The sequence below is a fragment of the Corvus cornix genome, chromosome 10 (assembly GCF_000738735.6).
Source record: "Corvus cornix cornix isolate S_Up_H32 chromosome 10, ASM73873v5, whole genome shotgun sequence".
NCBI classification, from domain to species: domain Eukaryota; kingdom Metazoa; phylum Chordata; class Aves; order Passeriformes; family Corvidae; genus Corvus; species Corvus cornix.
This window is the reverse complement of record NC_046340.1, coordinates 6,959,150-6,983,783: the sequence shown is the minus strand read 5'-3', so window position 1 is coordinate 6,983,783 and position 24,634 is coordinate 6,959,150. Positions and strand designations below refer to the sequence as shown.

At 47.8% G+C, this 24,634-nt stretch overlaps 1 protein-coding gene across 2 annotated transcripts in view; it reads right to left on the bottom strand.

The window, feature by feature from the left end:
• The window catches only part of ST8SIA2 (ST8 alpha-N-acetyl-neuraminide alpha-2,8-sialyltransferase 2), a 31,636-nt gene extending 23,389 nt beyond the window's left edge, over positions 1–8,247 (bottom strand). For both annotated transcript variants that reach the window (XM_039557892.1, XM_039557893.1), the window contains exon 1: positions 8,074–8,247. In XM_039557892.1, coding sequence (XP_039413826.1) covers positions 8,074–8,171 — 98 coding nt within the window. In that variant the 5' untranslated portion in view covers positions 8,172–8,247. The remainder of the gene's footprint in view (positions 1–8,073) is intronic.
• Positions 8,248–24,634: the final 16,387 nt, after the last annotated feature.

Genomic DNA, 24,634 nt, shown 5'->3' with positions numbered 1-24,634 from the left:
CACTGGGATAACCAAATCCCTGTCCCTGCCTTGAGCTCTGGGCCCAGCCCAGTTTGTGCTTTTCCTGAAGCAGAAAAGTGCCTCTCGCACCTGTGGAGTGCAAGCTCTCACATCCACATGCATTTGCCATAATGTCAGCATGTCCTGACTCAATCACCTCAAGAAGCTCTTGTTTTATCACTGCTCTAAGGACAAAATATTCACATGCTCACAGGGCTCAAATGTCAGACACTTCTCTTCTCCCCACCCTGCATACTGGCAGGACCTTATTCCCTACTTCATCTTTAAAACATTACTCCTGGCATCAGCTCTTTTTCTCTGGCTGTGTTAATGAAATAGCCAGCAAAGAAACAGACACTGAAGCAGGCAAAAAGGATGCAGTGAGGGGCTTGGGACTGGGCAGTGCGTGTGTTTGTGTATTTTGTGCATGTTCGTGTAATTTATTTCCCTTCTGGAAGGGAGAAGGTAAAAACCCCAAGAGCCCAGGGAAGACCCAGGAAGTAGCTGAGACAAAAGCCTCACTCCTTACAAAACATGTCTACACTACACATTTGTCCTGAGATAATTTTTTCTAACAGAGCAGAGCTCTCAGGGAACACAAACAGCAGGGCATCAGTCTTTCAGCAGAACCTGTCACCCTGAGCATCTGTGTCCCAAAAGCCAGAAATCCCAGTGGCTCCTGCAGCATCTTGGATGCCACATACCTTGGGAAATGGTACAACATGAAACATTATCACATGGGGCTGTGGGCCCTTGGGCTTATCCTCCTACAGCCCTCTCATCTCTTTTCCCAGTGCTCTGTGCAGCATACTGGAATACTGAAGGTCTCATGTGGTATCTTCTTTCACTGTTGATGTGGATGCTGAGGACCTCTCCTGGGCAGAGACATCCTCCTGGTGCAGTTCTTCTGTATGAGCATCCTCAAAACAACATCTGGTGCCTACACAAAAAGGGCTGGGAGTGCTTGGGTGAGAGCTACACCCCACAACCAGCAACGGAGCAGTCCCAGGGCCTTCAGAGGGATGTAGATCCCAGATCATAATGTCAAGTTGACAAATATTGAAGAGCCCATAGTGTTTTCAGAGCTTGACCTCCTCTCTCCTCCCCTGCTCACAAAGCTACACCATGGAAATCCAGGCAGCAGTAAGAAGTTTAATTAACACATGAGTTCTGATAAACTCACTGATATTCATGTATCAGTGAGTTTATCAGACTTCATATAAACTTCTGATATTCCTGAAGGTGCTGGCAAAGCCTGGGCTGGAGGTGTCAGGTCACAGAGTAAGAACCATCCTTGGATTCAGAGCTGCCAGACACACAGGTGATACCTGGAGCCCACTGGGATGCTGTTTGACTGAGGATGCCTTGAGAGCACTTCAAAACTGTGACAAAATGTGCTTTTCAAAGCAGCCCTGCCTGTGAAGAGCGCTGCTCAGGGAGGGACAGCGTGCTCAGCATGCAGACATGAGCCTGGGGTGGGGTTTGTGTTTGTCTGGGATATTCCCAGGGGGTTTCTGCATGCAATAACAAGGACTTGATTTGCAGTAGCAAGAAGTATTCAGACTTAAGTTTGGAAAGAGCTCTCAGCCCACACCACTGTCACTGCCCTGGCAGGTTTCAGCAGTGCTGTGCCCATTGCCTTGGCTCAGCCCTTTCACTTCCCAATTGGAGCCAGTGCTGCTGCTGTTGATGAAGATGCATCTCCCAAGGCTGCCACCACCATCAAGGCTGCTGCCTGCCAAGACAAGGATTTACAGTACAAATGTGAAGAAAAAGGAACTGTAAAGATACTCTTCTTTTTTTCTTTTCATTTTTCTTTCTTTTTCTATTGCATTGTGAGGGACTGAGCAGCTGACACCAACTCTGCCATGGTGTTTGCTGGAGGACACCTGAAACTCTGCACCTCCAGTGAATTTACTTTGTCAGGGAACTTCCTTGTTTCCTGAGGCAACTGGGGATGGAAACCAGAGAAATGGCAAAATAATTACTGTCTAATGTTGTACTTTGGGCTTATTTCTTGCTGCTGAGGATGACCCAGGCCCAGGGAAAACAAATGAAGGAGGCAATTAGAAGTAGTCTGGTTTGGAACAACTGGTTTTTACAGCAACTGTGCCTGTGGATGTATTTAAGTAATGCTATTCTCAAGGATGAAAAAGCAAAATACCTGTAGAATCACAGAATTATAGAATCATATAGATTAAAAATATCCTTTAAGATCATGGAGTGCAACAATTAACCCAACACTGCCAAGTCCAGCACAAAACCATGTTCCTAAGAGCAACAGCTACACATCTTTTAAATACCTCCAGGAATCATGACTCCACCACTTCCCTGGGCAGCCAGTGCCAATGCTTGTCAGACCTCTCCGTGAAGAACTTTTTCCTACTACCCAATCTAAACCTCCTCTGGTGCTACTTGAGGCCATTTCCTCTTGTCTTATCATTAGGACAGCCTGAAAGCTCAAGGAAAGATAAAGGCACTCCTGTTAAATACTTCTCCTGGAAGATCAAAAGCCCATCTGCCACGAGAGAGAAAACTGACCCCTTGAGTTCGCCCATGCCTGGGAAAGGCTGGGGGGGCTGGTGATGCCTGGGAAAGGCTGGGAGGGGTGGTGGCAGTGGCAGGATCTGCTGTGTCACTGCTGGCCGAGGTCCCAGGGCTTGGCTGGCATTGCACAGAGGAGCAGCGCCGGCACTGCTGAGGCTGAATCGCTGAACTCACCGTTAGCTGCTCAACAAGCCTTCGCTAAACGAGCCAACACTCACAGCTCCTTGCTCTCTGCTGGGACAGAAGGGCTTCCTCTGCATTCCCAACTGGAATTGTGCACTTGCAGGGTTAGAGGTGGGACACAAAAAGGAAACTTGAAGCACTTCTGGGAACTGCTTTGTTGTCTTCACTGCTCTGGTCGCATGAACTGGCCTGGCTACAGCAGTACTGCATCCAAGATGGGCTGGCTGGTGATTTGCATCCTCCTGCCACAGCGCTCCTCACCAGCAAGCTCAGAAATTCCCTCCTTGGTGGTCTTACAAGCTGCTACACACAACTGGACTGAGAAGTAATTTTTCAACAGATGCACCTGAAATCCCTTAGGTTATGCTCCCAGCACTGGGTTTTCTTTTTGTTCCACTGGCTTGCTTGGGGGTCTGTGAGTGCTTCCCATCCTGCTGCTCCCAGCCGTCCCTGCAGGTACCACTGCTCCTGACATTCCCTCAGAGCTTAGCTTAAGCAAACAAGCTGTGGACATTCATCTCCTTCAGCCTGCTCCAGGCAGGAGAACAGAGGTTTGGATATGTCTTTGTGGCAGCCTGCCCTGCTCCTGCAGGGCAGCAGGAGGTGAGGGAGTGTTTCATGGGGAGCACAGCCAACCTGAAATGGGCTGCTTGTGCTCCGGTTATTGTCAGAAGACTTGCAATCAAAGCCTACCCTGAGTATTTTGTTACTCAAATCAGTGCTCCAACATTGCTTTTATTTTCCAGCCTGATGTGTCAGGGAGCTTTTATTAGAGCCCTACCATACCCAAGGAGTACAAAGGTCTCCTTTGGCTCCATTTATATGAATACTTCCAGGATGTCTGGGGGCTCCTGTCCTGCGGAAAGCTATTCCTCCTCCAGCCTAACCTGGACAATTGTTGGCTTGTGCACACCCACTGTGTGAGCGCACAAAAGCTCTTGTTGATAGAATGCAGCACTTTCTCCAGCAAAACTTTCTGGTGGAGAGCAAGTCTTAGACTAACTCTGGGCTAGGAGCAGTAAATCACAGCCTGGAAGATGTAAGCAGGACATTTACACCCCATGGACCAGCCCTGACAAGGAGCATTACGACTACAGCCCGCTACAGACCGCTCATAGCAAGCGCAGCAGCCTCCATAAAGGACACAAAATCTCTCTTCCCGAGCCTTTGAAAGGCAGGCCTTAGAAAAGGGCACATGAGGAGAAAGTGCCAATTTACTGACAAGCTCCCAGGCAGGCAGGCCAGCAATATCAGAGCCTCCAATTCGTCACTTAGAGAGAGCAGAATATAACTCCTCTTGTAATCAGGATGGAAAGGCATGTGGTCTGGGCTAGCAGGGAAAAGGTTGACTCATATTAAGACCAACCCATTACCAAGTGTCAAGTGCTCCCTAAGATGGCTCAGACGCTAATTCGAGAAGTCACCTGGTGGCAGCGGGTCACCAGCTCCCTCTACAGACAATCAGGACACAGCCGGACCCCTGCAGAACTGCAATAGCAGGCGCAGAATAACAAAGAGAATCCCCTTAAACCGGAGCAGAATTTTCCTCCTCATCACCGGCAATAATCACCCCACTCGATGCCAAGCCCTTTGTTTTCCTCTGCGGGGACAAGTCCGTCCCGCTCCCCTATCCCGGTGCGGATGAAGAAATGGCTGCGATGGCATCAGCGCTCCCCAAGACAGACGGGAGCGTGTCTTTTGTTTCCTTCCAGCGAGACAAAGAGCGGGAGCGGTGCATGGAAGCACAGGCGCCACCGGGCTGCAGGAAAAGTTCAGCAGCCCGGAACCAGGTGGCTGTTCGGAAACAAAGTGCCAAGACCACTCACCACAGCAATACTTCACGGTGCAGCACAGGCTGGCGAGCGGGGCGAGCGTGTCTCTGCCCGCCAGCATCCTACCAGCATCCCACCAGCATCCCACCGGCATCCCACCGGCATGCCACAGCTTTGCCGGGCACGAGACCCGAGCCACACACCCATAGGTGACACGTCCAGACACAGACAAGGATGTAGCAGGGGCAAAACCCGAGCACAGGAACAGGCTAAGCAAGAGCGACGCAGCATCAGGAGCAACAAACTGCTGAATTTTCATCCTTGCCCCAAACACCTCTTTGTTTCAGCATCTCCTGGCTGTGGGAGGTGGTATAAGGATGTCTAGAGGAGTGAGATGGGACTGTGTAGGGCACAAACATCTTTCTCAGAAGCCTTTGGCAGGCAGAGCAGCTCCAGCTGCCCTCAGCTCCTACCTCCCTTCACCTGCGATGCGGGGAACTTATTGTCCAGAGAAACAGCATGGCTTTGGGTTTTTTGTCCTTTTGCCAGTAGTATAATATACTCTCTTACCTTTTACCTAATGAACATTCTGCGTTTTCTTTGGGAAATTTCTCAGTGTTTGTAGGTGAGAGAAATCTGCCCCCTCCCACCCTGCTGCCACCCGTACGAGGTACGTTCTTCCAAAGACAATCCAAATCACAGGCAGGGGGCAGGGTACGTGTGGAAGTGGGCAAGCTGTTCGCTCCTCACAGTAATTAGAGAGTGTTTTGATGCCAAGGAAAAAGAAGAAAAGAGTGGCACCTGCCTGTGTTTCCCAGCCCCCCTCAGAGCCACGAGCCTGCCAGGGGACAGCTGGGCAGCTCCTTCCTTCCCTGCTGCACTGACCAAAGCGAAGGTCTGTGGGGTTGTGAAGGAGGATGCTGAGCCACACAATCCAACAGCCGAATATTCCTGGTGTGGGGGAAAGCTGCACAAATTTACAGCATCTCCCAAACCTCACAGAGAGGAGCTGTTCCCTCCTGGACACACAGAGAGCTCCTGGAAAACTTTGGAAGGGTCCCTTCTCTACACTGCTGTGCATTTTTGCTGTCACACAGTTCCCTTTACCTACAGGACCTGTTAACAAAAAATGCTATTACGTGGCTCCCAAAGTTGAAAACCCTCTGTCATCCCCTGACCTACTGCAGACACTCTGTTTTTTCATGTCACCCCAGCAATCCATTTCAGCCAGGTTGGAGCATCGTGTTCACCATTCCTGGCACCATGGCAGCACACAAGGATGAAGTGCCCTTTGTGCCAGGCTTCTGTACAAGGTGAGCTTTGTTTGGTCCCTTACTATGTTTGGGATGCAGGAGCTCATCAAACCCAAAGCGCTCCAGAGATGCAATGGGGAGTGTGTGGGAGAGGACAAAGCAAGAGAAAGGTTCAGTTTGCCCGACTTCATGATTAAGTGATATATAATTAATACAGCAGGATCCCACCTTTGCTCTGTTCATCCCTGCATGGGAAGCACGGCTGATGTGGGCACTGATGTGTGAAAGGTCTGGCGCTCATGTGTATCAGAGGGCAAGGGATGCAGGGCTCTCCTTCACCCCCTGGATGCAGGGTGCTCCTCTCCTCCGCCAGTTCCCTCCTGCACTACCATTTCTGAATGCTGTGTGGAACAAGCTGCTCGCTGTTCCTACAGAACTCATCTGACCCTGTTGCCGTCTCTGCCGCCGCACCGCTTGGCAGTACTTCCTTGGAGGAACTACAGCAACAAACTCAGATGCCAGGGTTTGGAGATAAGCAGCCAGCAAACAGCCAATTTCCATACAATGTACAGAAAAGAGAGGAGAAAAAAGACACAATACTGGGAATCCCTAATGAACCAGGGTGAAAAACAGGACAAGTAAGTAACAAAACAGAATAGATTTTCAAGAAGGGCACAGCAAGTTCTAGTGGGTAGATCTAGCAGATAGGTGAGGAGACAGAAGAAAGAATAGAAGCTGGAAAAGGAGATGGGAAGAAAGCAAGGGGATCAGAGCAGCCTGTCCAATGGGGAGGATGCATCAGAAGATTTTAATTTCCTTTATTATTATATAGATAGTGCCAGCTCATCGCAGAGCAACAATTCATCTACCGTGGTAACCTACAGTCTGGTGCTGGATGTTTCTGGACAAGACTACTGATCTTTAAGCACTTCTTGCCTGTGGCACCCAGTATAACAGAACAATGAAACAATAAACAAGCACTACTGCATTTTATGTATCATTTCATCAAGCTGTTTGCTTTGGTGTAACACAGTGGGCAAAACCAGCTGGTCCCAAACAGAAAGACCTTTGTGTCATTTGGGCACCCCAAGTGCACACCTCATTACTAAAATTAATTGCTGTAGCAAGTTCCTTAAGTTAATGCAGACCCTCCTCTCTCCATTTGTTCTTTTCATCCCCTAAGTTTCCAAGCAGACCTCAAGAGATGGGGTTTATGGGGTGGAAAGGGTGTTGTTCCTCAGACTGAGGGGCTGCTTTAGCCCCTGCCATACATGGCACCTGCAGGTAAACACCGACCATGACAGTGATCAGTAAGGGGTGGCTATGAAGCCCCTAATGCATCCCACAGGGACACACCAATGGGTTAAGCTCTCTGGTCCATCACCCCCACCCAACTGATCCCTGCTCAATCTCTCCCATCCCACAGACTGGTCCCTTATCCACCTGCAGACTGGTCCATTATCCATGACTCCCATCAGCTGGTGCCCTCTCCACCGCACCCATCTGGACCAGCAGTGGCACCTAAGCCCCGTGAGCTGCAACTTGCTTCAGCATCTCTGTCCAGCAGACCACGCACACCAAGAGCCCACTTAGGGACCTGCTCCATGTGTCCATCAGCACCTGAGCACTGCCTGTGCCAAAATCCCTCTCTCCAGACCAGGATCTGCTCCAACATTTCTAATCAGACGAGTACCCACTCCAGCATCCCTACCCAGACCTGTACCTCATCGAGAATCCCTGGATTGGTACCTCAGCCTCTCTAAAAGGACCAGTACCTCCACATCTCTAATGGGAGCGGTACCTGCTCCAGCATCTCTGCCCGGACTGGTACCTCAGTGCCTGTAAAGGGAGTGGTACCTGCTCCAGCATTCTCACCCGGACCAGTGCCTCAGTGTCGGTAACGGGGCGGTACCTGCTCCGGCATCCCTATCCGGACAGGTATCTCAGCATCCCTAAAGGGACCGGTACCTGCTCCAGCATCCCTACTCGGACGGGTACCACCGCGTCTCTGGCGGGAGAGGTACCTGTTCCCGCAGCCCTGCCCGGCCCGGCGCGGCTGCCCCCCGGCTCCGTGCCCCATCCTGCCCCGTCCTGCCCGGCGGCGGGGCGGTCCCGCCCGGGGCTGCCACCGGCCCCGCGGAGCTGCGCGGGAGCGCAGCGCGCTCCCTTCCCACTTGGGCACGGCAAAAACCGGGAGAGCCGGAGACAAAGAAACTGTCCGGGCGCCCGCCCCCTCCGCCGCCGCCACCGCCTCCTCCCCGGTCCCCAGCACGGCTCCGCTCCGCGCCCCTTCCTCCGCGCGGGGACGGGGGATTTACCCGCTCTCCTCCTCGATCTCCGAGATATCGGCGAAGATGAGGAAACCGACGAGCAGCGTGAGCAGCGCCAGCGTCCAGCCCCGGCACGGCAGCGGCATGGCTCCGGGGCTGGGCCGGGCTGGGCCGCTCCCCGCCGCTCCGCGGGGTGCGGAGCCCGGCGCCGCGTCCCGGCTCGGCGCCGCCGCCGCCCGGCGGGGCCGCTCCGCCCCTCGGCGCCCCCGGCCCGCCCCGCCGGCGCGGGGAGGGTGCGGAGGGGGCGGGCGGGGCGGGGAGGGGGCGCTCGGGGCGGGCTCGGCCCCGCCGCCCCCCGCCGCTAAAGTTTGCGGCGCGTCCCCGCGGCCCGCGCGTCCCGCAGCGCCCGCGCCGCGTCCCGGGGGTGAGCCCGGTGGGCCGGGAGCCGCCGCCCCCTGCGAGCCCCCTGCGAGCGCCCTGCCACCCCCTGCGAGCGCCTTGCCACCCCCTGCGAGCGCCCTGCCAGCCGGCTGCGCTCCTCGCCGCGGTGGCGTCTCCTCCCCTGCGCCCACCGCGCGGTGTGGCGGGGTCGGTCCTGGCCGGGGAGGGGGTGGGCACCGCGCAGGCGGGGCGGCTTCTCCCCGAAAGGACAAAAACTGTAATAAAATCAGACAACGGGAACTCCCGCGCGCGGTGCGGTGGCTGTACCTTCTCCTCCCTTGCGAGGGACGGGCAATAACAGAGCTTTTGGCATGGAAAACACTCCGTTAAAAAAAAAGCTGAATAACTCATCACACCAGTTCTATTACTATCAATTGCTATTTTAGCAACAATGATCCCTTGCACTCCTATAAATACTGACCGTCATAACCACACTGGTCCTGCCACGACTCTAAATCCCGTTGGAGTTTGAGCAGGCAGAATTTATTTAAGCACAAAACTGTGCAAGGAAGGTGCTCTGCTTCTGAGGTGCTTGGCTGCATCTCAGCCACATTGCAACCCCTGCAAGCATCCTCCTGCAGGCTACAGGCACCGTTGGGTTTTGTTACGGAGAGAAAAAGCTGCAGTTTCTACACAGAAAGTGTGTGAAAGCTGGGAAAAATGAAAAGGTACTGGCTGGACCAAAGAAGCCCCAAAAACCCACCAAGAGGTGCTTTCCCTATATCCCTGTTATCTGTTAGTCCAGTGCCCGGAGAGGAGAGGCCAGCTGTGTCAGGGTTTAGGCAAGGCCAGCCTGGCAGAGCGTCACCAAATCCAGGCACAACTCTTTCAGACCAGAAAGTTGCTGAAAATCAGAATATCTGGTGATATATGCACTGCTGAGCTGGAGAGGGACGAGATGGGTTTATAATGCAGCAGAGAGAAGCAGCACAGATGTGTTGAGAGCGAGAGATACTAATTGCTTACATATTTAAAACAGCATCTTTAGTCTGAATGGGAGGCACCATTAAGCAAAACAGAGCTATTAACTGGGGCCACTTGGAAAGCTGCCATTTTCCCTTCTGTGCACGGCTTTTTGCATCAATTCAAAAGTACAGTGTGATACACTGTCAGTGTTGTGTGATTCCTGCCGAGGTGCCTTGCACCAGGATAAACCTGTCCATATGTACAGGGATGCCTAACACTGGCATTGTGTATGGGAGGGCAGACTCAGCACAAGACTTTTCTCTTTATCTGGATTAAATGGTGGAAGGAAGGTGTTATGGCCCATGTGCTTTCCTGGGGATTCTGAAACTCTTGTAGAAAGAGGAGACAAACAAATCACCATTACATTTATAGGTAAAAAATACAATGCAGGTGAGCCTGGTACAATTATACTGTAGTATATATGGCAAATCTACACTCCAGTATACAGCTTTCATGATACAGCATATTAAGGACCCTGGGGAGAAAGTGATTTTAGGTGGTGTAAGTAGCCCCATAATTTACCTTCTGCATAAATCTGAGAAAAGCCTCATTTTCCTTCTGTTTTATTCATCTTGGACTCCTTTTGCCCACCCTGTTCTGGAGTTTCACAGCAGTGTGACTGGCCTGAGGATGAGGAAACAGGCTTTGAGGTGACCTTGCTGGTGCAGGGACTGACATTGGGGTTTCCCGAGATGCAGCGGGGCAGAGCACCAGTCCCCTGTGATTCAGGAGCACCACACTGCAGCTGGCTTCTCGTACACATCCTCGAGAATACAGATGGAGATATCTGCTCCTGCATCTTTTTCAGCTCCATCCCAGGTGGTGTTTCAGCCTCTTTTGTCTGATCTTTGTGTTTCAGTTGCCAATCACAGTGGCGATGTGCAAGAACAGAAATCTCGATGGAGGCTGAGCAATAAGTGGGGGGATTGTTCAGTGCACAGTGGGAGTTGGTTTGCCTGGACAAGGACTCTCAGGGGCAAGGGCATCCTATCTTCTGAGATGCATCTTCTGCTGAGGAGTAGCTTTTCTTAAAAGACACTCTGGGATTTGGCTCTGCTCCTGTGTAAGTCAATGGAAATGCTGCTGTTAACAGAAATTGAAAAAAAAAATCCTCCTTGCAGGGTGAGCTGAGAGTTAAGCTTGATGCCCTCACTGGAGAGCTTCATTGCTAGAGGCTCACACAAAGAGCTCTGTGAATCCTCTACTTGGTGTCATCTGTTGCTTTATTTCTCTGAAAGATGTAGGTGAAAGAAAAAGGTCATTCTTCGGCTGATTTGGCTTCAGACACGGGGACCAGGACCTTGAAGTGTATCTGGTTTGAGGTGAGGAGGCAGCAAGCTGGATGGAAGATGCAGGAACAGTGCAGCTTGCTGAATTATTTTGTAATCAATTAACAAGGCTGTATAACACCACCAAGTGTGACTCTGTGACGAAAACCTCGAGATCTTGTTGCACTGCTGAGGGCTAAATTCTGCACAGTCAGGAGTCTTACTGCAGTGATAAAAGGAAATTAATATAATAATACTGACTACAGAGAGGACAGTTTACTCTGCATTCACTCCAAGTCCATCCTTTACAGCATCCTGGCCAGATTTGGGGGAGGAGCAGATAATCCACCCTGATAATGCACCAGTTTCATGCATTGCTCATTATCCTGAACTGCAGACTGCTTTGGAGCAATTACCATAGTTCCTCAAGTGTTAGTCATTCTGCACATTCAATTCACCATGAATCTTTACATTATTCAGCTTAAACAGGTGCATAAATGTTGCAGGATTGGGTCCATAAGCATCCACAGCCTCAATTTTATGTCTCATTTGTAAGATGGGTTGCAGGAAGATGAGAGCAAACTGTCGCAAATAGACTGTTGTGGTAGAGTAATATATTCTAAAACAGAATAAAAGCTGATTATATCTTCTAGTTCCTAATAATTTGAGGAAGTAATTCTGTATCCAGAACATTTGCAGTAAATACAATAAGGTCTACTTAAAAAAAAATAAAAGCTTAGCATAACAGCTAAAGTAACTGCACCAGAACAATATTGCATTTTCTGCTTTGTAAGGAGAAGAGAAAAGAAATGGCATTTTTACGTTTTCTTTTGACCTTTGAGAAATATCAGGAATATGTAATAGCCACGCTCACCAGCAATAGCTCAGAGGATTCAGAAAATAAGAGTTAAACACCTGGGGACATTTACAAACAACTGGCAGAGAGGTGATGAATTTAAGATGTGGGTATGAAAGGCACAGATACACAGAGAGTGCAAAAATAATACATATTTTAAATGCTTTTAATCTATGTGAGAAGCATCATTGAGGTGGGTAGTGACTCCTGAACAAGCAAAGGAGAGGCAGGGAAGATGACCCATGAGGTCCCTGCTACGCTGTGGCAAATGCTAAGACTGGTGCAGCGAGAGGTCTCAGGGGACCTTTCTCCATCAAATTCCTAATGCTGTAAAGCACACATAACCTTTATCGTATCTGTCAGCCAAAATGAGCAAAGTTTACAGCCCGTTTTATACAGCTGAGCACTGCTCTGATGTGACGCACGGGCACAGGAGCCTGTGGTACCCAGGGTTGTCATTGTCCATCGTGTCACTGCTGACACCAAACCTGCCTCTCGCTGCTTTCGCCAGCACAGCCCTCCCACGAAAGACAGGCGACTCCCAAGGGCCATGAAGTGTCTTTTCCTCCCCAGAAAGTTCACTGGCAGGAAGGAAGGATGCTGATTCAGTAGGTTTGATGCACTTATCTACTCCTGAATGCTCTTGCTGGTCTCCACACTGACAAAGGTATTGGAGACTACCACCCCAGCAGCTCTGCTCATGGATGGAGGATGCTGGTAACAACTCAGCAGCTTCCAGAGCCATCAGTCCCCTCACCTGGCTTAATCTACCCTTGGGTAGATGTTTTCCAGCTGGATCCTGAAGTGGCTATGTCCCTTACTGAAGTGCATTCACCTGGCTCCTGGAGGAGCTCCCAGACACTGGACAAGCTGTTTGTCCGTGGTTGGGGAATATGAATAGGGCTCTTTTTTTTTTATCAGCAGAGGGCACTGAGATGCAGCTCCAGCAGAGGGATTTACACCTGTCCTAAAGTCAGTGAATCTGAATTTTGCCACATTACAGGGGTCCATAACTTTCTGTGGTCCATAACTTTCTGTGGTCCATCCCCTATTGAAATGGGTAAAGAAGCATCCCCTGGTCCTCATCTTCTAGACAGGAAGGGAGAGCCTTTACATCATTGGATAAAGAGCCAAAACCCTCCTGATTTTCTCTTTTCAAGGATTTTTGCCATTAGAAGGAGGATGCCAAGTCTGTCATCTTCTTTGTACCCAGAGTGGTGTAGCAGCAATAAGAAAGCTTTGTTGTTCACAAGAAAGGGAGAAGAAAATTAAACAGTATTAATTTCAAGCTCTATTAGGATTTTAAGAAAGTAAAATCAATAGAAAAGGATGGACTCAGTAGGGAACGTGACCTTATCTTCCCAGTGTCTGAAGGGGAAGTGCACACAATAGAGAGATAAAAATACATATATAAAACCAGATCAGTGTCTTTGATGTTGTTAAAAAAAAAGAAGTTAAAATGCTTATGTGAACTTGCATCACTTGACTGGCATTTAGAAGCATCTTAAAGATAAAAAGAACAAAACCAAAAAAAACCAACCCCAAATCCATCAAATAATCCCCAAACCCCACCCCATCCATTAGTCCTTTCTATTTCTTTCTCTCCTGCACTAAATTGTAAAAATGGTGTGATCCATGCAATATTTCATCAAATATGACTCGCTGTTGTCAGAGCAAAATGTTTGATAAAAAACAAGAATGATCTTTCTTTTCTTTTTGGTCAGATAAGCTGGTTTGGATTAATAAAAATGCCACATTCACAATGATATCAATAATTTGCATGTGAAAAGCCTTCCACCTGGTAATGAAAACAATTTTTCAGTTTTGCCACCACTAGTCAAGAGAGATAAGGTCTGCCGTCCTCCCCCTTGCAATTAACCACAGACACACAAAAAAGGGAAAAGGGAGAAAAAAGGGAAAAGGCAGGATATGTGTGACAATTGCAAATTGCCTGTTACCTGAACCTGATGCCAAGGAATTGATATTTCCACCTGCAGCTGCACAGCTGGCTCACTCCTACAGCCTGGTCCTGGTGCCTGCCAAGCCGGGCACCTCCAGGCTGGGAAGGCAGAGCTGGGTATGTGTTTACATTAAATTTGTCCACCATGTTAATGGCATTTAGGGGAGAAAAAGCCCTCCCTAAACCAAGTTTGCACCCCCCCTTTGTGGTTAGCAAGCCACTGGGTGGCAGTGCTGTGTGCGCACGGGTGTTTATGTACGCACACATAATGGAGGGGCCTCTCTTTTTGGGGGGTGTTGTGAACCTGGGTATGTTTTGCTCATTCTGTGAAGCCACTGTGATGCCCAGGGCAGAAGGCAGGAGAAGAAAGATGTTTCAGCTTTGAAGAGTGTGGACAATTGCTTCATCTCCATGGGCCTGTGCGAAGCTCCGCAGCCAAGGAGGTGTGAGTGCCCAAATGCCACTCCCAGTGTTGGCATTCCAGACTATCCAAGCTGTCCCAGCCTTTCCTTCAAACCTGCACTTGCAGTGTTTGTCTGGCACAGTAACCAGAGGAACAAAGAAGCCTTTTGCTGATAGTCCTGAAACAGAAAAAACACAAGACTCCTCTCTGTTCTCTGCTTCTACCCTTACCCACATGCTTCACCCTTTTTTTCCCACCTCACAGAGAAGTATTTAACCCAGCAAGGCCGTGTTTTCAGGGACTCAGAAGATGCCCACGTTCTCGGTGTGTATGAAGGATGCACATTTCTTGCACACAACCAGCAATGATTTGAATTTAACAACACATCCCCCCCGAAATAATTCCAAACTGATATATAATTCTCACTTGTGATTCTAGATTTCAAGTGGCTGATAAACAGATAGAGGGTTCAGATGCCAAACTGAGACCTTAACAGTTTTGAATTTTGTTTTTTATCTCTGATTAAATCTGCTAAGACGTGGCATTTCTTTCAGCTTTGTTTCTGCAGCACCTCCAGCACGGTATTCCTGCATTTCATGGCCCTCAAAGCACAGGTCATATTTGACTCTAGTTTTGACCTGTTTCAGGCTGGCAGGTTTGATTAGTCTTGTCCTATACTTGACAGAAAACCAATTACTCTCTACAGCCATGTTGAGGAGGTAAATCTACCTAGTTTGGATAAACAATCTTACACGTAGGATGAAGGAACAAGCTGTGTATGGGCACTGCAAGGTGTGGGAAGGGGTTTCTTGCAAGAATAATTTGAGATTTCAGATTGTTCCCACCTGTGAGAAGTCAGAGTGAAAAAGAGGGCTGGAGGTGACAACACAGGAATAGATGAAGGGAAATCTTTATAACCCTCCTTTGGGCTGTCCAAGACAGCACTGTTAACCACTCAAAAATCTATCACCTTAGTGAGGAGGCTTAGTGAGGAGTGACCTGAAGCTCTCTTGCTTTTTCCTGGGTCTCTAAGGGTGTTTTGGAAAACTTTGATTGAAATATTTGCAAAATGTGCAGGTTACAACAGCAATTAAAACAACCAAAAAAAGAAAAGAAAAAGGAAAATTCACATGCACACATGGTCCTTTGCAAATGAGAACTTTTCTGCCAGGAAAACACGAGATCTGACAATATGTTCCATTTAGCAAAGATGACAAAACCTAAAAGGGTAACATTAAGAATGTAACTTTTTCTTCTCTCCACCTCTTGCTAACAGCTAAAAAACTGCTGTGCAAAAGGCCTTTAATGTGGAGCCTCATTTCAGCTCTAGAAAGGCACTTGATTTCTGTAACTACAGTGACTGTCGTTCTGCCCCCCATCAATAATAAATGCTTTTTTTCCTTCTCTTTTCTGCTAGTATTTCTTTCTCATCCTTCCTGGCCTTTGTGGTGGGCAGAGCCACCGAGGGTATTGCTTAGGCTTTGAAATAAAGGGAATTTTGAAAGAGTAAAGTAGGGCAAAAGGATTTCCCCTGAAGAGCTCTAGCCAGAAGGTGCAAGGAGAGCATGGCCCCCAGGTTAGATCCTCCTGCAAAGCAAGAACGGAACTTCTTGGCTAGGACTCACCAAGAAAAAATCACCTATATTGATCCCAAAACCTCTTAAGGAACTGCAAACACCCCAGTCACATTAGGAGCAGCCAGGACAGGATTTTTTCAAGAACATACTTCCCTTCTGGGTTCCAAAATTGAACTTTTGAATACCTGATCCTCGTCGTGCAGCACCACACACTTGAAAACCCACCTCTGTGGGAATCTGATTTGTCAGCTCAGCGAGCACATTCCCTGGGAGGGAAAACTTCAGTGCAGCTTGTGCCAAAATGTGATTTTTGCTCTGATCTGGGATCATTAGTGTCCTCTGTGGTGAGGAATATGAATGACCTGCTGCCAGATCACACCTAGCACTGAACACCCGCAGCAGGGGGGCTGCATGTAGCACTCCTTACAGGCTGAAGTGCTCTGTACATATGTAGAAGGAGGAAGGAGAGAGAAAAAGAGCCAGTGTGGGGGAGAGCAACCACAGGCATGTAACAGCCTCCCTGACCTAGTGATTTATTTATGGCAGTCCTGGAGGGGAAGAAGCCATACAAAGATCATGAGCCTGCGTGCTGCAGTAAGTGGTGTATATGTGCTTGCATATATTTAGCAAGCAAGAGTACAAGGCACAAAATCTACAGAGGATGGGGAAATGCTTCCACTCCCTGCAAGGTTTTTGAATGATTCGAGTCAAGCAAGGGGAGAGGTTTATTTGGAGGAACATGAGAGATTTCCCTTGCTTCTTCCTATAAATGAATTACAGAGAGATTCTTGGTTTTACTTCCTTGACAAGCCAGGGTGTTTCCTCTCCCAGCTCACACCTCACCGTGCCTCACTCTTGGGCTCGCCAGCAACTTCAGGGGCTCTGCAGGGAGTTTTGGGTGCTGAGAGCCCACTCAGGTCTATAAAAGAAAAGGCTCTGCCTGGAATGAGGTGCCTGAGAGAGGTATTTCACAGTGAGCTACTGTCTCCAGGGTAGGTAAAAAACAAAAGGAGCATTGCAGGCAATAGGCCTCCAATACAGCACAAAAAAAGCAGAATCTGTGTCAGCTGAAACCAGTTGCAATGTTCATCGGCCTGACAAATACCTGCTCTGGCAGGTGGGAAGCTTTATGAAGTACAGTATCACACGAGGGGGCTGCACAAAGGTTTACTCTGCACTCACTGGTGCTGCCTGGTGCTGAGGCCCTGCAGCCCTGGGGAAGAGCCCATCACTGTGGGCACCATAAATAGATGTTATCAAAGTGGTTCTCCTTCACTTCCCACTGGAGTGAGCCCTGATTCCACCAGGATGCTGCAGCCACCAGTGGGACCTGGAGCAGCACAGCAGGGGCTGCACTGTGCATGGGGAGACCAGGGGGAACACGGGGTGTTTGGTAGCACTCATCAGACCTTGCACACCACCAAATATTGAGCCCTAAATGAGAACACAGTGTCACTTTAGAGCTCTTGGCTCTGTTGTCTAAATTAAACCTCATCAGAAATAGGATCTTAAACAAAAGCCTGCAACACCCTCTTTGGTTTCTGAATTTAGCTCCTGCTTCAGCTTCAGGGATTTCAGAACCCTGGTGGCCTGAGCTCCTGGAGATCTGTGGGGACACAGAGCACCATGTGTCCCAGCTGCCTCTCCAGCTGTGTAAAGCTGAGGGTCTGATGGGTTGAGGAAGGCTCATAAGCATCATTAGGCTTATCCTGTACAGGGCCAGGACTTTGATGATTCCTGTGGGTTCCTCCCAACTCAGCATATTCTATGGTTCCATCAGCATTGACTTGATTTGAGGAGCTGGATTTGATTACTCCAGGAGTGGACTTAATGCTTGGACTTGCATCTCAATCAAACTTTTCTGTCATTCATAGATTCTAGTGGAAAAAAATAATCTCTGTTTATATATGGGAATATAACAATCAATCAAACTTTATAGCTCCTGTTTCCATTCTAGCAGCTTATAACCACATAATAAAAGCATATAATGAAAACATCATAAAAACACACAGTAAAAACACATTCGCCATGCAAGTATTGCCATCTTAACACATCCTGGATAGAAATGCTGGAGAGTTCTTGAGGCTTCTGGTATGTACTAATAGCCTCCATAACACTACATCACACTCACCCTTCCCACTTGAGGAGTGCTCTCTATTTAAACAGCAGTGGTTACGGAAGATGCATGTAAATGTTTGGATTCAGCAAATTAAGAACATGAAAGATCTCCAGAAGAATTTTGCCTTCCTGGCTTTACAAAGTTAGTTAGAAGATTCTGTGAGAAAAGCCTCTTCAGCTGCTTTTGTTGTATTATAGCCCTTATTGGAAAAGCTGCATGAGGTGGGTGTTGCATTAACACTCTTCTTCCCTGTGGTTTAAATTAAAGTTCATCTTCACAGGCAGTCCTCTACTTCACTTGAAGGATGCAAACAGCTTGTTCTGCCTCCCTGCTCTTGCTTCATTTCCCTGACACTTTTCCATAAATCCTTGCTCTAGCAGAGCATGGTTTGCTCACTGTGGAGGAACCAACGCCCTGATCCTGCAATAGGGGAATGATTCTGCACCCTGATAAAAGGTATTGGTCCCTGCTAACTCTGCCTTGCACCCAAGCTGCTGTGATTCATCCCAGCTGACTCTCGGTGTGTGGCATTGACGTACCAGTGGTAGGGCAGTAGCACTCTTGGAGTTCTTTTCCCACCCCATATAGCAGAGACTCCTTTGTCTGGGGAAATCTGCTGAGGTCAAAGCCTTGTGTGGCTGGCCAGTGGACTTGCCCACTTGTCCCTTCACGTGTTTTCCAAGTTTCTCACGAAGTTATTTCAGTGAGTGAATAAACCAGAAATTAATCATCAGTCCTATCACAGTGACTTTCACTTCAATAGTGCCAGAATAGTCACCTCTCACTTTAATAAGAGCCTCTTGAAATCTTCTCACTTTCAAAGATTTTCATTTCAGTTTGAAGCCAGCATCACAGTAACACTGTGGACCTAATGGCTCAGCTGCAGGTTGATTTTAGTATTTTTTTTAAAGCCACAGATGTTACTGTAATATCTAAGCTGACTGAACCTGTTTATCTTAGAGATTAAAGGCAATATAGTTCCCAGTTTTTCCCAGCTGCTTATTTTGTGGCTTTGGGAAGCACTTTGTACTCACATGGCTTTGCTTTTTTCCTCCATTACTTCCCTCTCCTTTGTTTGCTTGGCACTTTCATGCAGAGAAAGGGCAGAAACCTAAACTGGGCAAATGTGATTTGATCACGGAGCTGGTGGGGGGCAGGTGCAGTCAATCACACTGCCATGAGCGCTCTTGTGTGCGATCAGCTGGAGCTTGTCTGGGGAGAGCCCCCTGAAATGATGCCGTGCAAAGATGCCACTCCAAAGCCTGTGATCCAGGGATACCTTTGCATGGACTCCGGATCTGGTGTAGCGTGTCAATACTCCCCCTATAGTTTGCAGATGTGTCAAAGCTAGAGGTTGGTTTACCAAAAACTGCAGATTGATTCAGCCGCAGAGCAGAAATTCCTGGCCCGAGCCCTTCAGTTCCTCTCATGAAACACAAAACCACCATCAGAGGCACTTTTTTTTTCCAAGTTCTCAGCCTCTTCAGAGACACACACTAAATTAACCTGAACTCCCTTGGCTTCCCTTAATCTTACAAAAATGCGAGACACAAGCACCAGCATTACAGACGAAGGCAGCGAAGCTGCCCCCCTTACCCCAGCTCAGAAGTTGGTCCCTGGGATTTTAACTGTTCCTTTATCTACTGAAAAGGAATGTTGAAAAGTTTAATTGGCATGTAATGAGATAACTATAACAAGTTAATTAGTTCTCAATTAAATTGCGTTTACCATACGTTCTGAATATGTTGTTAGCAATTAACAACACCTAATGAACTTGCAATAGTGACTGAGTTTACAGCGATAAGAGAAATAATAATAATAATTCTCACATGTGGTTTCATAGAGCATTAGAAGCAACAAATGATTTAATAAGTATGTGGTTAAATCATCGTATCTGGTGCAGCCACTGGAAGGGAAACATCCAGGAAATTTATTCTGGCACATCTAGCAGGGTCTGTGAGGAAACAATTGGCTTTCAGGATGGGTCATCTTGGGGAAAAAAATTCCCTGAGAACTATAGGAGAACTGCAGAGGAAAAGGGAAAGCAGAGCTGCAGGATAAGGTGTTTCAATTTAGATATAAGAAATCATGACAAGAAGTTCAGGTTGGACAGGGCTTTGAGCAACCTGGTCTAGTGAAAGGTGTCCCTGACCATGGCCAGGGGGCTGGAATGAGATGATTTTTGAGGTCCTTTCCAACCCAAACCATTCTGTGATCCTGTGATGATTTAATGACAAAGAAAGGTCATAGAAAACAAATGGAATAAGGTGGAAACCCCTGCAGATGAAAGAAAAGGGTTAAATTATTTTCCAAGATCACTTCAGCAGGTGAGTATACTGAGAGCAATTTGTCTCTGTGCTGCCAGTTAACCTCCCCTTAATGCTTTGTGCCATTAGAGTGTCACACTGAACAGGCATTAGAAGGAAAAAACCCTACAAAGTAATTTACATTTTAATGAATTTTTAATTGAACCAAAATCTGTTGTTTCTGTTTAAAGATGCAGTGTTGACTTTGTGGTCTGTGCTGCTGAGAGCCAAGTGGGATCTTAATGTGATAAAAACAATGATAACGCTAAGCTTAATTAGGTTTGAAAGAATCCCTGGTAAAGTGGTGGGGAATAAAAATGTTACCTTCCCACATGGAAGCCAAGGAGGAGGCTAGGGAGAGCCTGGACCACTTGCCCAGCCTGGCTGCCATGAAGCAAGATCCAGAGCTGCTACTTCTTGCCTGTGTAAAGCTCAGCCTGTGGCCTGAGTGGGTTCAGAGAGACAAACCTGACACAATAACTTTAGTTCCTCCTTTTCCTGCCATCAGATCCAGCTTTAATGACTGGCAGGACGGACTGGGGTTTCTCTAATCACTTTCCCCTTCATAACAGGGTATATCAAAATGCCAAAGCCTGGCAATCACACTTTCCATGGCTGGGGCTTGGAGGCATGGGTTCTCATGCCCTTCTCCATCCTGAAGCATGTCCTCAGCAAAATAAACATATCCTCCTCTATGTATCCAGCCGGCCTAGAGCTTGGAGACAAGAGAGCTCACTGCACTTGGATTTAACCAAAAATGCTCCCTAGCATTGAGGTGCATGCATTTGCTCTCTCTCTGGGGTACCTGTGATCCCAATCCAGACATTATGAGGCATTTTGTTGTGGTTTTAGTGTCTTGCATGGAGCGATTTGCCAAGCTGACCGTGGCACACACCTAGCCAAGGAGCTCAGTGAAATGGCAGCGAAGCAGCTTTTTAACACTAGTTGCACATCCTCTACTTTCATCTTTCCTCTGGCTGCCTCTGCTCCTGGGAGGATTGCTCTGTTCATAACATGCTCACAGTTTCGCATAATTAAACCTTGGTTTTTTTAGTTATCATTTATTAGGTTATTGTTGATTTGGTTGTAGCATGAGCACAAGCTGAATACACCCCTCACCTCCACAGAGAGCCCGAGCATCTGACACTCTAACGAGCCCAAATAAAATCACAGCAATTGAAAACAAGCTATGGCAGCAGGTTTCAAAACCTGTTAAAATCACTTTGTGAGCTTTGTCTTCAATATCCTGCTGCTACTTAGCAGGTCCTGCTTCTTGCAGCAATTTGCTCCACTCTTGCTCTGTTATGACACTGAATTCATACTGCACAGGAGTCCCTAGCCTCAATGCTCAACTTTGAACTTTGTATTATATACCATGTTATTTCTGGCTTTTAAAAGTAAGGGTTCCCTTGACCAATTTATTTCATACCTCCTCCTGCTACCATGGGCAGTAATTTGGTTCCCTGTTAGCATGGGCTGGAAGTATATTCCTTTCTAAAGCAAGCAAGTTTGTCATTAAAAACATCTTTGCATGCATAGTGGGTGCAGAACAGTTAAGACAGGGACCTTGCACCTCATCACATGCCTGAAACTCTCCTTATTTCTAGTTGGAAGCAAGGAACTTTTCACTGCTACATCAATTTTTCAACTGCTGCTGTTTTCGCCTTCAGAGGCATTAAACTCCAAACTCACTTTCCCTACTTTGCCGCTGTATCTGAGCTGCTTCTCTCTGGAGCTACTGAACAGAGAGAGCCACAGCACTCCTCACATTGCCTTGGCCTGGGAAATTATTCCTGCTTGCCCTTCCGTGCTTTGGAACAGCAGGAGTTGTCAGTGCAGGCTGCTGTTGCTGGGTGTGATCAGCAGAGCGGTCCAAGAATAGCCCTTGGTCCTGACAGAGCATAATCCCAGAATAGCTGGGGTGTTAGGAAGTTAGTAGAAGGGGAAAGAAGTCACTGAGAATTTTGACTTTCAAGCAGGGACACCAGGACTCCCAAAGCCACGTGTACTGAGAGAAGCAATGAACTGAGCACAGGACTCAGCAGCTCTTGCCCTCACACATCACAGAGGGGATTCACCTGCCTGAGGGAGGTTATCAGGACCCCTCTGGGCAGGGAGGTGCTGATGCATGTTACCTCTCCCCAAGAGTAGCTCTGGAAGGGGTCAGAGGGTTTCCAGTGTATTGTGGTCTCTCTAAACTCTTTTTTCATCTTGGCCACTGAGCAAGAGCAGCTCTAGAGCTGGAAGGCTGGGTGCAAACCCAGTTAGCAGGGCTGGGAAACTCTCAGGGGACAGAAAAGATGGAGGAGAGGCCTTTTTACTCATCTCTCTGCTGTACTTGTACAGGAACTGTCACTCTCTAGCCCATAGGAACAAACTATCTTGAAATCCAGGAAACAGCTGTTAAATGACAGAGATGTCTTTGCATTTATACGATGATCATTACTTAGCTCCTGCAAATAAGCTCCAAGTGTGGGAGGGTGCCACTTCATTTTGATTCTTCCTTCAGAAAGGGTCTTTCAACAAATTGTGTCCTCCTCCCCTTCTTCTCTTCTCTTCTCTTCTCTTCTCTTCTCTTCTCTTCTCTTCTCTTCTCTTCTCTTCTCTTCTCTTCTCTTCTCTTCTCTTCTCTTCTCTTCTCTTCTCTTCTCTTCTCTTCTCTTCTCTTTTCTCTTCTCTTCCCTTCTCTTCCCTTCTCTTCCCTTCTCCTCCCTTCCCTTCCCTTCCCTTCCCTTCCTTCCTTCCCTTCCTTCCCTTCCCTTCCCTTCCCTTCCCTTCCCTTCCCTTCCCTTCCCTTCCCTTCCCTTCCCTTCCCTTCCCTTCCCTTCCCTTCCCTTCCCTTCCCTTCCCTTCCCTTCCCTTCCCTTCCCTTCCCTTCCCTTCCCTTCCCTTCCTTCCCTTCCCTTCCTTCCCTTCCCTTCCCCACTCCCTTGCTGTTGCTGTGGGAAGTTAAATGTCAAGTCAATGGAATGATTTTCCATTTTGCCCTGACAGTTGCAGACTCTTGAGGCCATCTGGATATCCTGTGGCCCCAAGTGATGGACCAGGCCAAGGGACCACTGTCTCCCTCTCAGATGAGCCTCAGTGTGTGCCTGGCAGGTCCTGGTGAGCGCCACAGCAGAGTCTCTGCTTTTGTGATGAGATGAAAAATAAATGAAAAGGAAAAAAAGCTGACTAATTGCCTTTTTGCATATTTAGATGACTATGGCCCAGGTCTACAGAAAAGGCTTTTCTGAAGTGAAGCATCTCTTTGAGATTGTTTTTTTACCATAGCTTTATGTAAAATCTCTCTGCTTCTCCCCCAGAGTTGAATCAGATCATTGATCTTACACTGAGAGCTTTGCCTCTCCCTTTTCACCTGCTCCTGCCTCTGTTCCACATAGCCTGGTAATGATTCTGAGATACAAAAGCTCACTGCCTTCCTCATAATGAGTCCACTTCTGTCACAAAGCCTAATTTTGGGTACCTGGATGGAAAATATTGTCCAGATCCCATTTATGAAAATGTCTTTAATTCTGAAAGAAGGATGATTTTGCAGTTCTATTAAGGAAAAATGAGGACAACAAAGGGAATTTAGTGCAGAAGGGCCTAGAAAAGATATATTCCACATGCTGCAGGCCACAAAACACTCTCCATCTTCTTTGTCTAACTTAATGTCTTCAGGGAAGAATAGGCTCACAATGCCTTGTGCTGCAGAAGGTCTCCCACCCTCCTAAGTCAGCATGTTTGGGAGAGAAAGGTACCTGAAAGATGGATTTATGTGTATGTTGCTGCGGTGGTTTAGGCTGTTGCCTCCTCCTCAGAAGGGCACAAGGACCTGGACCTCAGTTGCACCCAGGCAGGCTCTGGCATCCTTCTTCAAAGCCACCATTGCCACGTGTGAGAGACAGACCTGTTGCAGAAGAGGCTGAGGTGCTGAGCTTTGGCAGAGAGGCAGCAGAACAGCCAAAGGCTATAATGTCTTAAGCTGCTGCAGCAGGAATTCACCTGGCAATGCTCTGTAACCAGGAGGTCCCAGTGAGTAGGTGGCTGCACACCCATGTCCAGCAAGACTTAGGTCAATTGTGATAATTTTGTTCCCCAGCTCTGTAATGTGATTAGGCATAGAAAAGCTGTCTTTCTAAGTGGATGGATATAATTGACACTTACAGACATCAAAAATTCCTAGGAGACTACGAGTATGATCTTCTTTGAATGCAAATAATTCCTAGCACAACAGCCCTGACTTTGGTTAGGCCTAATGCAAACTAATAAGCAAAAGAAATTATATAACGGATGGAAGAACTTCAAAAAAACACCAAGAAAGTAGAAGTGATTTTTCAATAGCACACTTTCCAGGTTTTCACCAAGCTTCAGCTGCTTTTTGAATAATGAAAGAGATGAACAAGTGAAATACATATACTTAAACCACAATCCTAATTGAAATACATTATGGTCAAACAGGGTATGTTCTACAGAGGCAGAGATCAGTGTGATAAAACCAGGAACAAGATGGAATAGCGCTTCAGAAGTGTTTAAAAGCTCTTCCCATTCTGCAGGAGTGGCTCACATTTGCAAAACATTTATTCAAGTCTCGGTTGAAAATAAATCCTCGAACGTAGCTATGGTACTGAGAGGTTGCAGAGTGGCAGTGGCCTCTTTAATCATTGTCCCATTCAAGTCCTAATCAGGGCAGCATATGCAGGAACGAGTGGAAGGAGCTGAGAATTCACC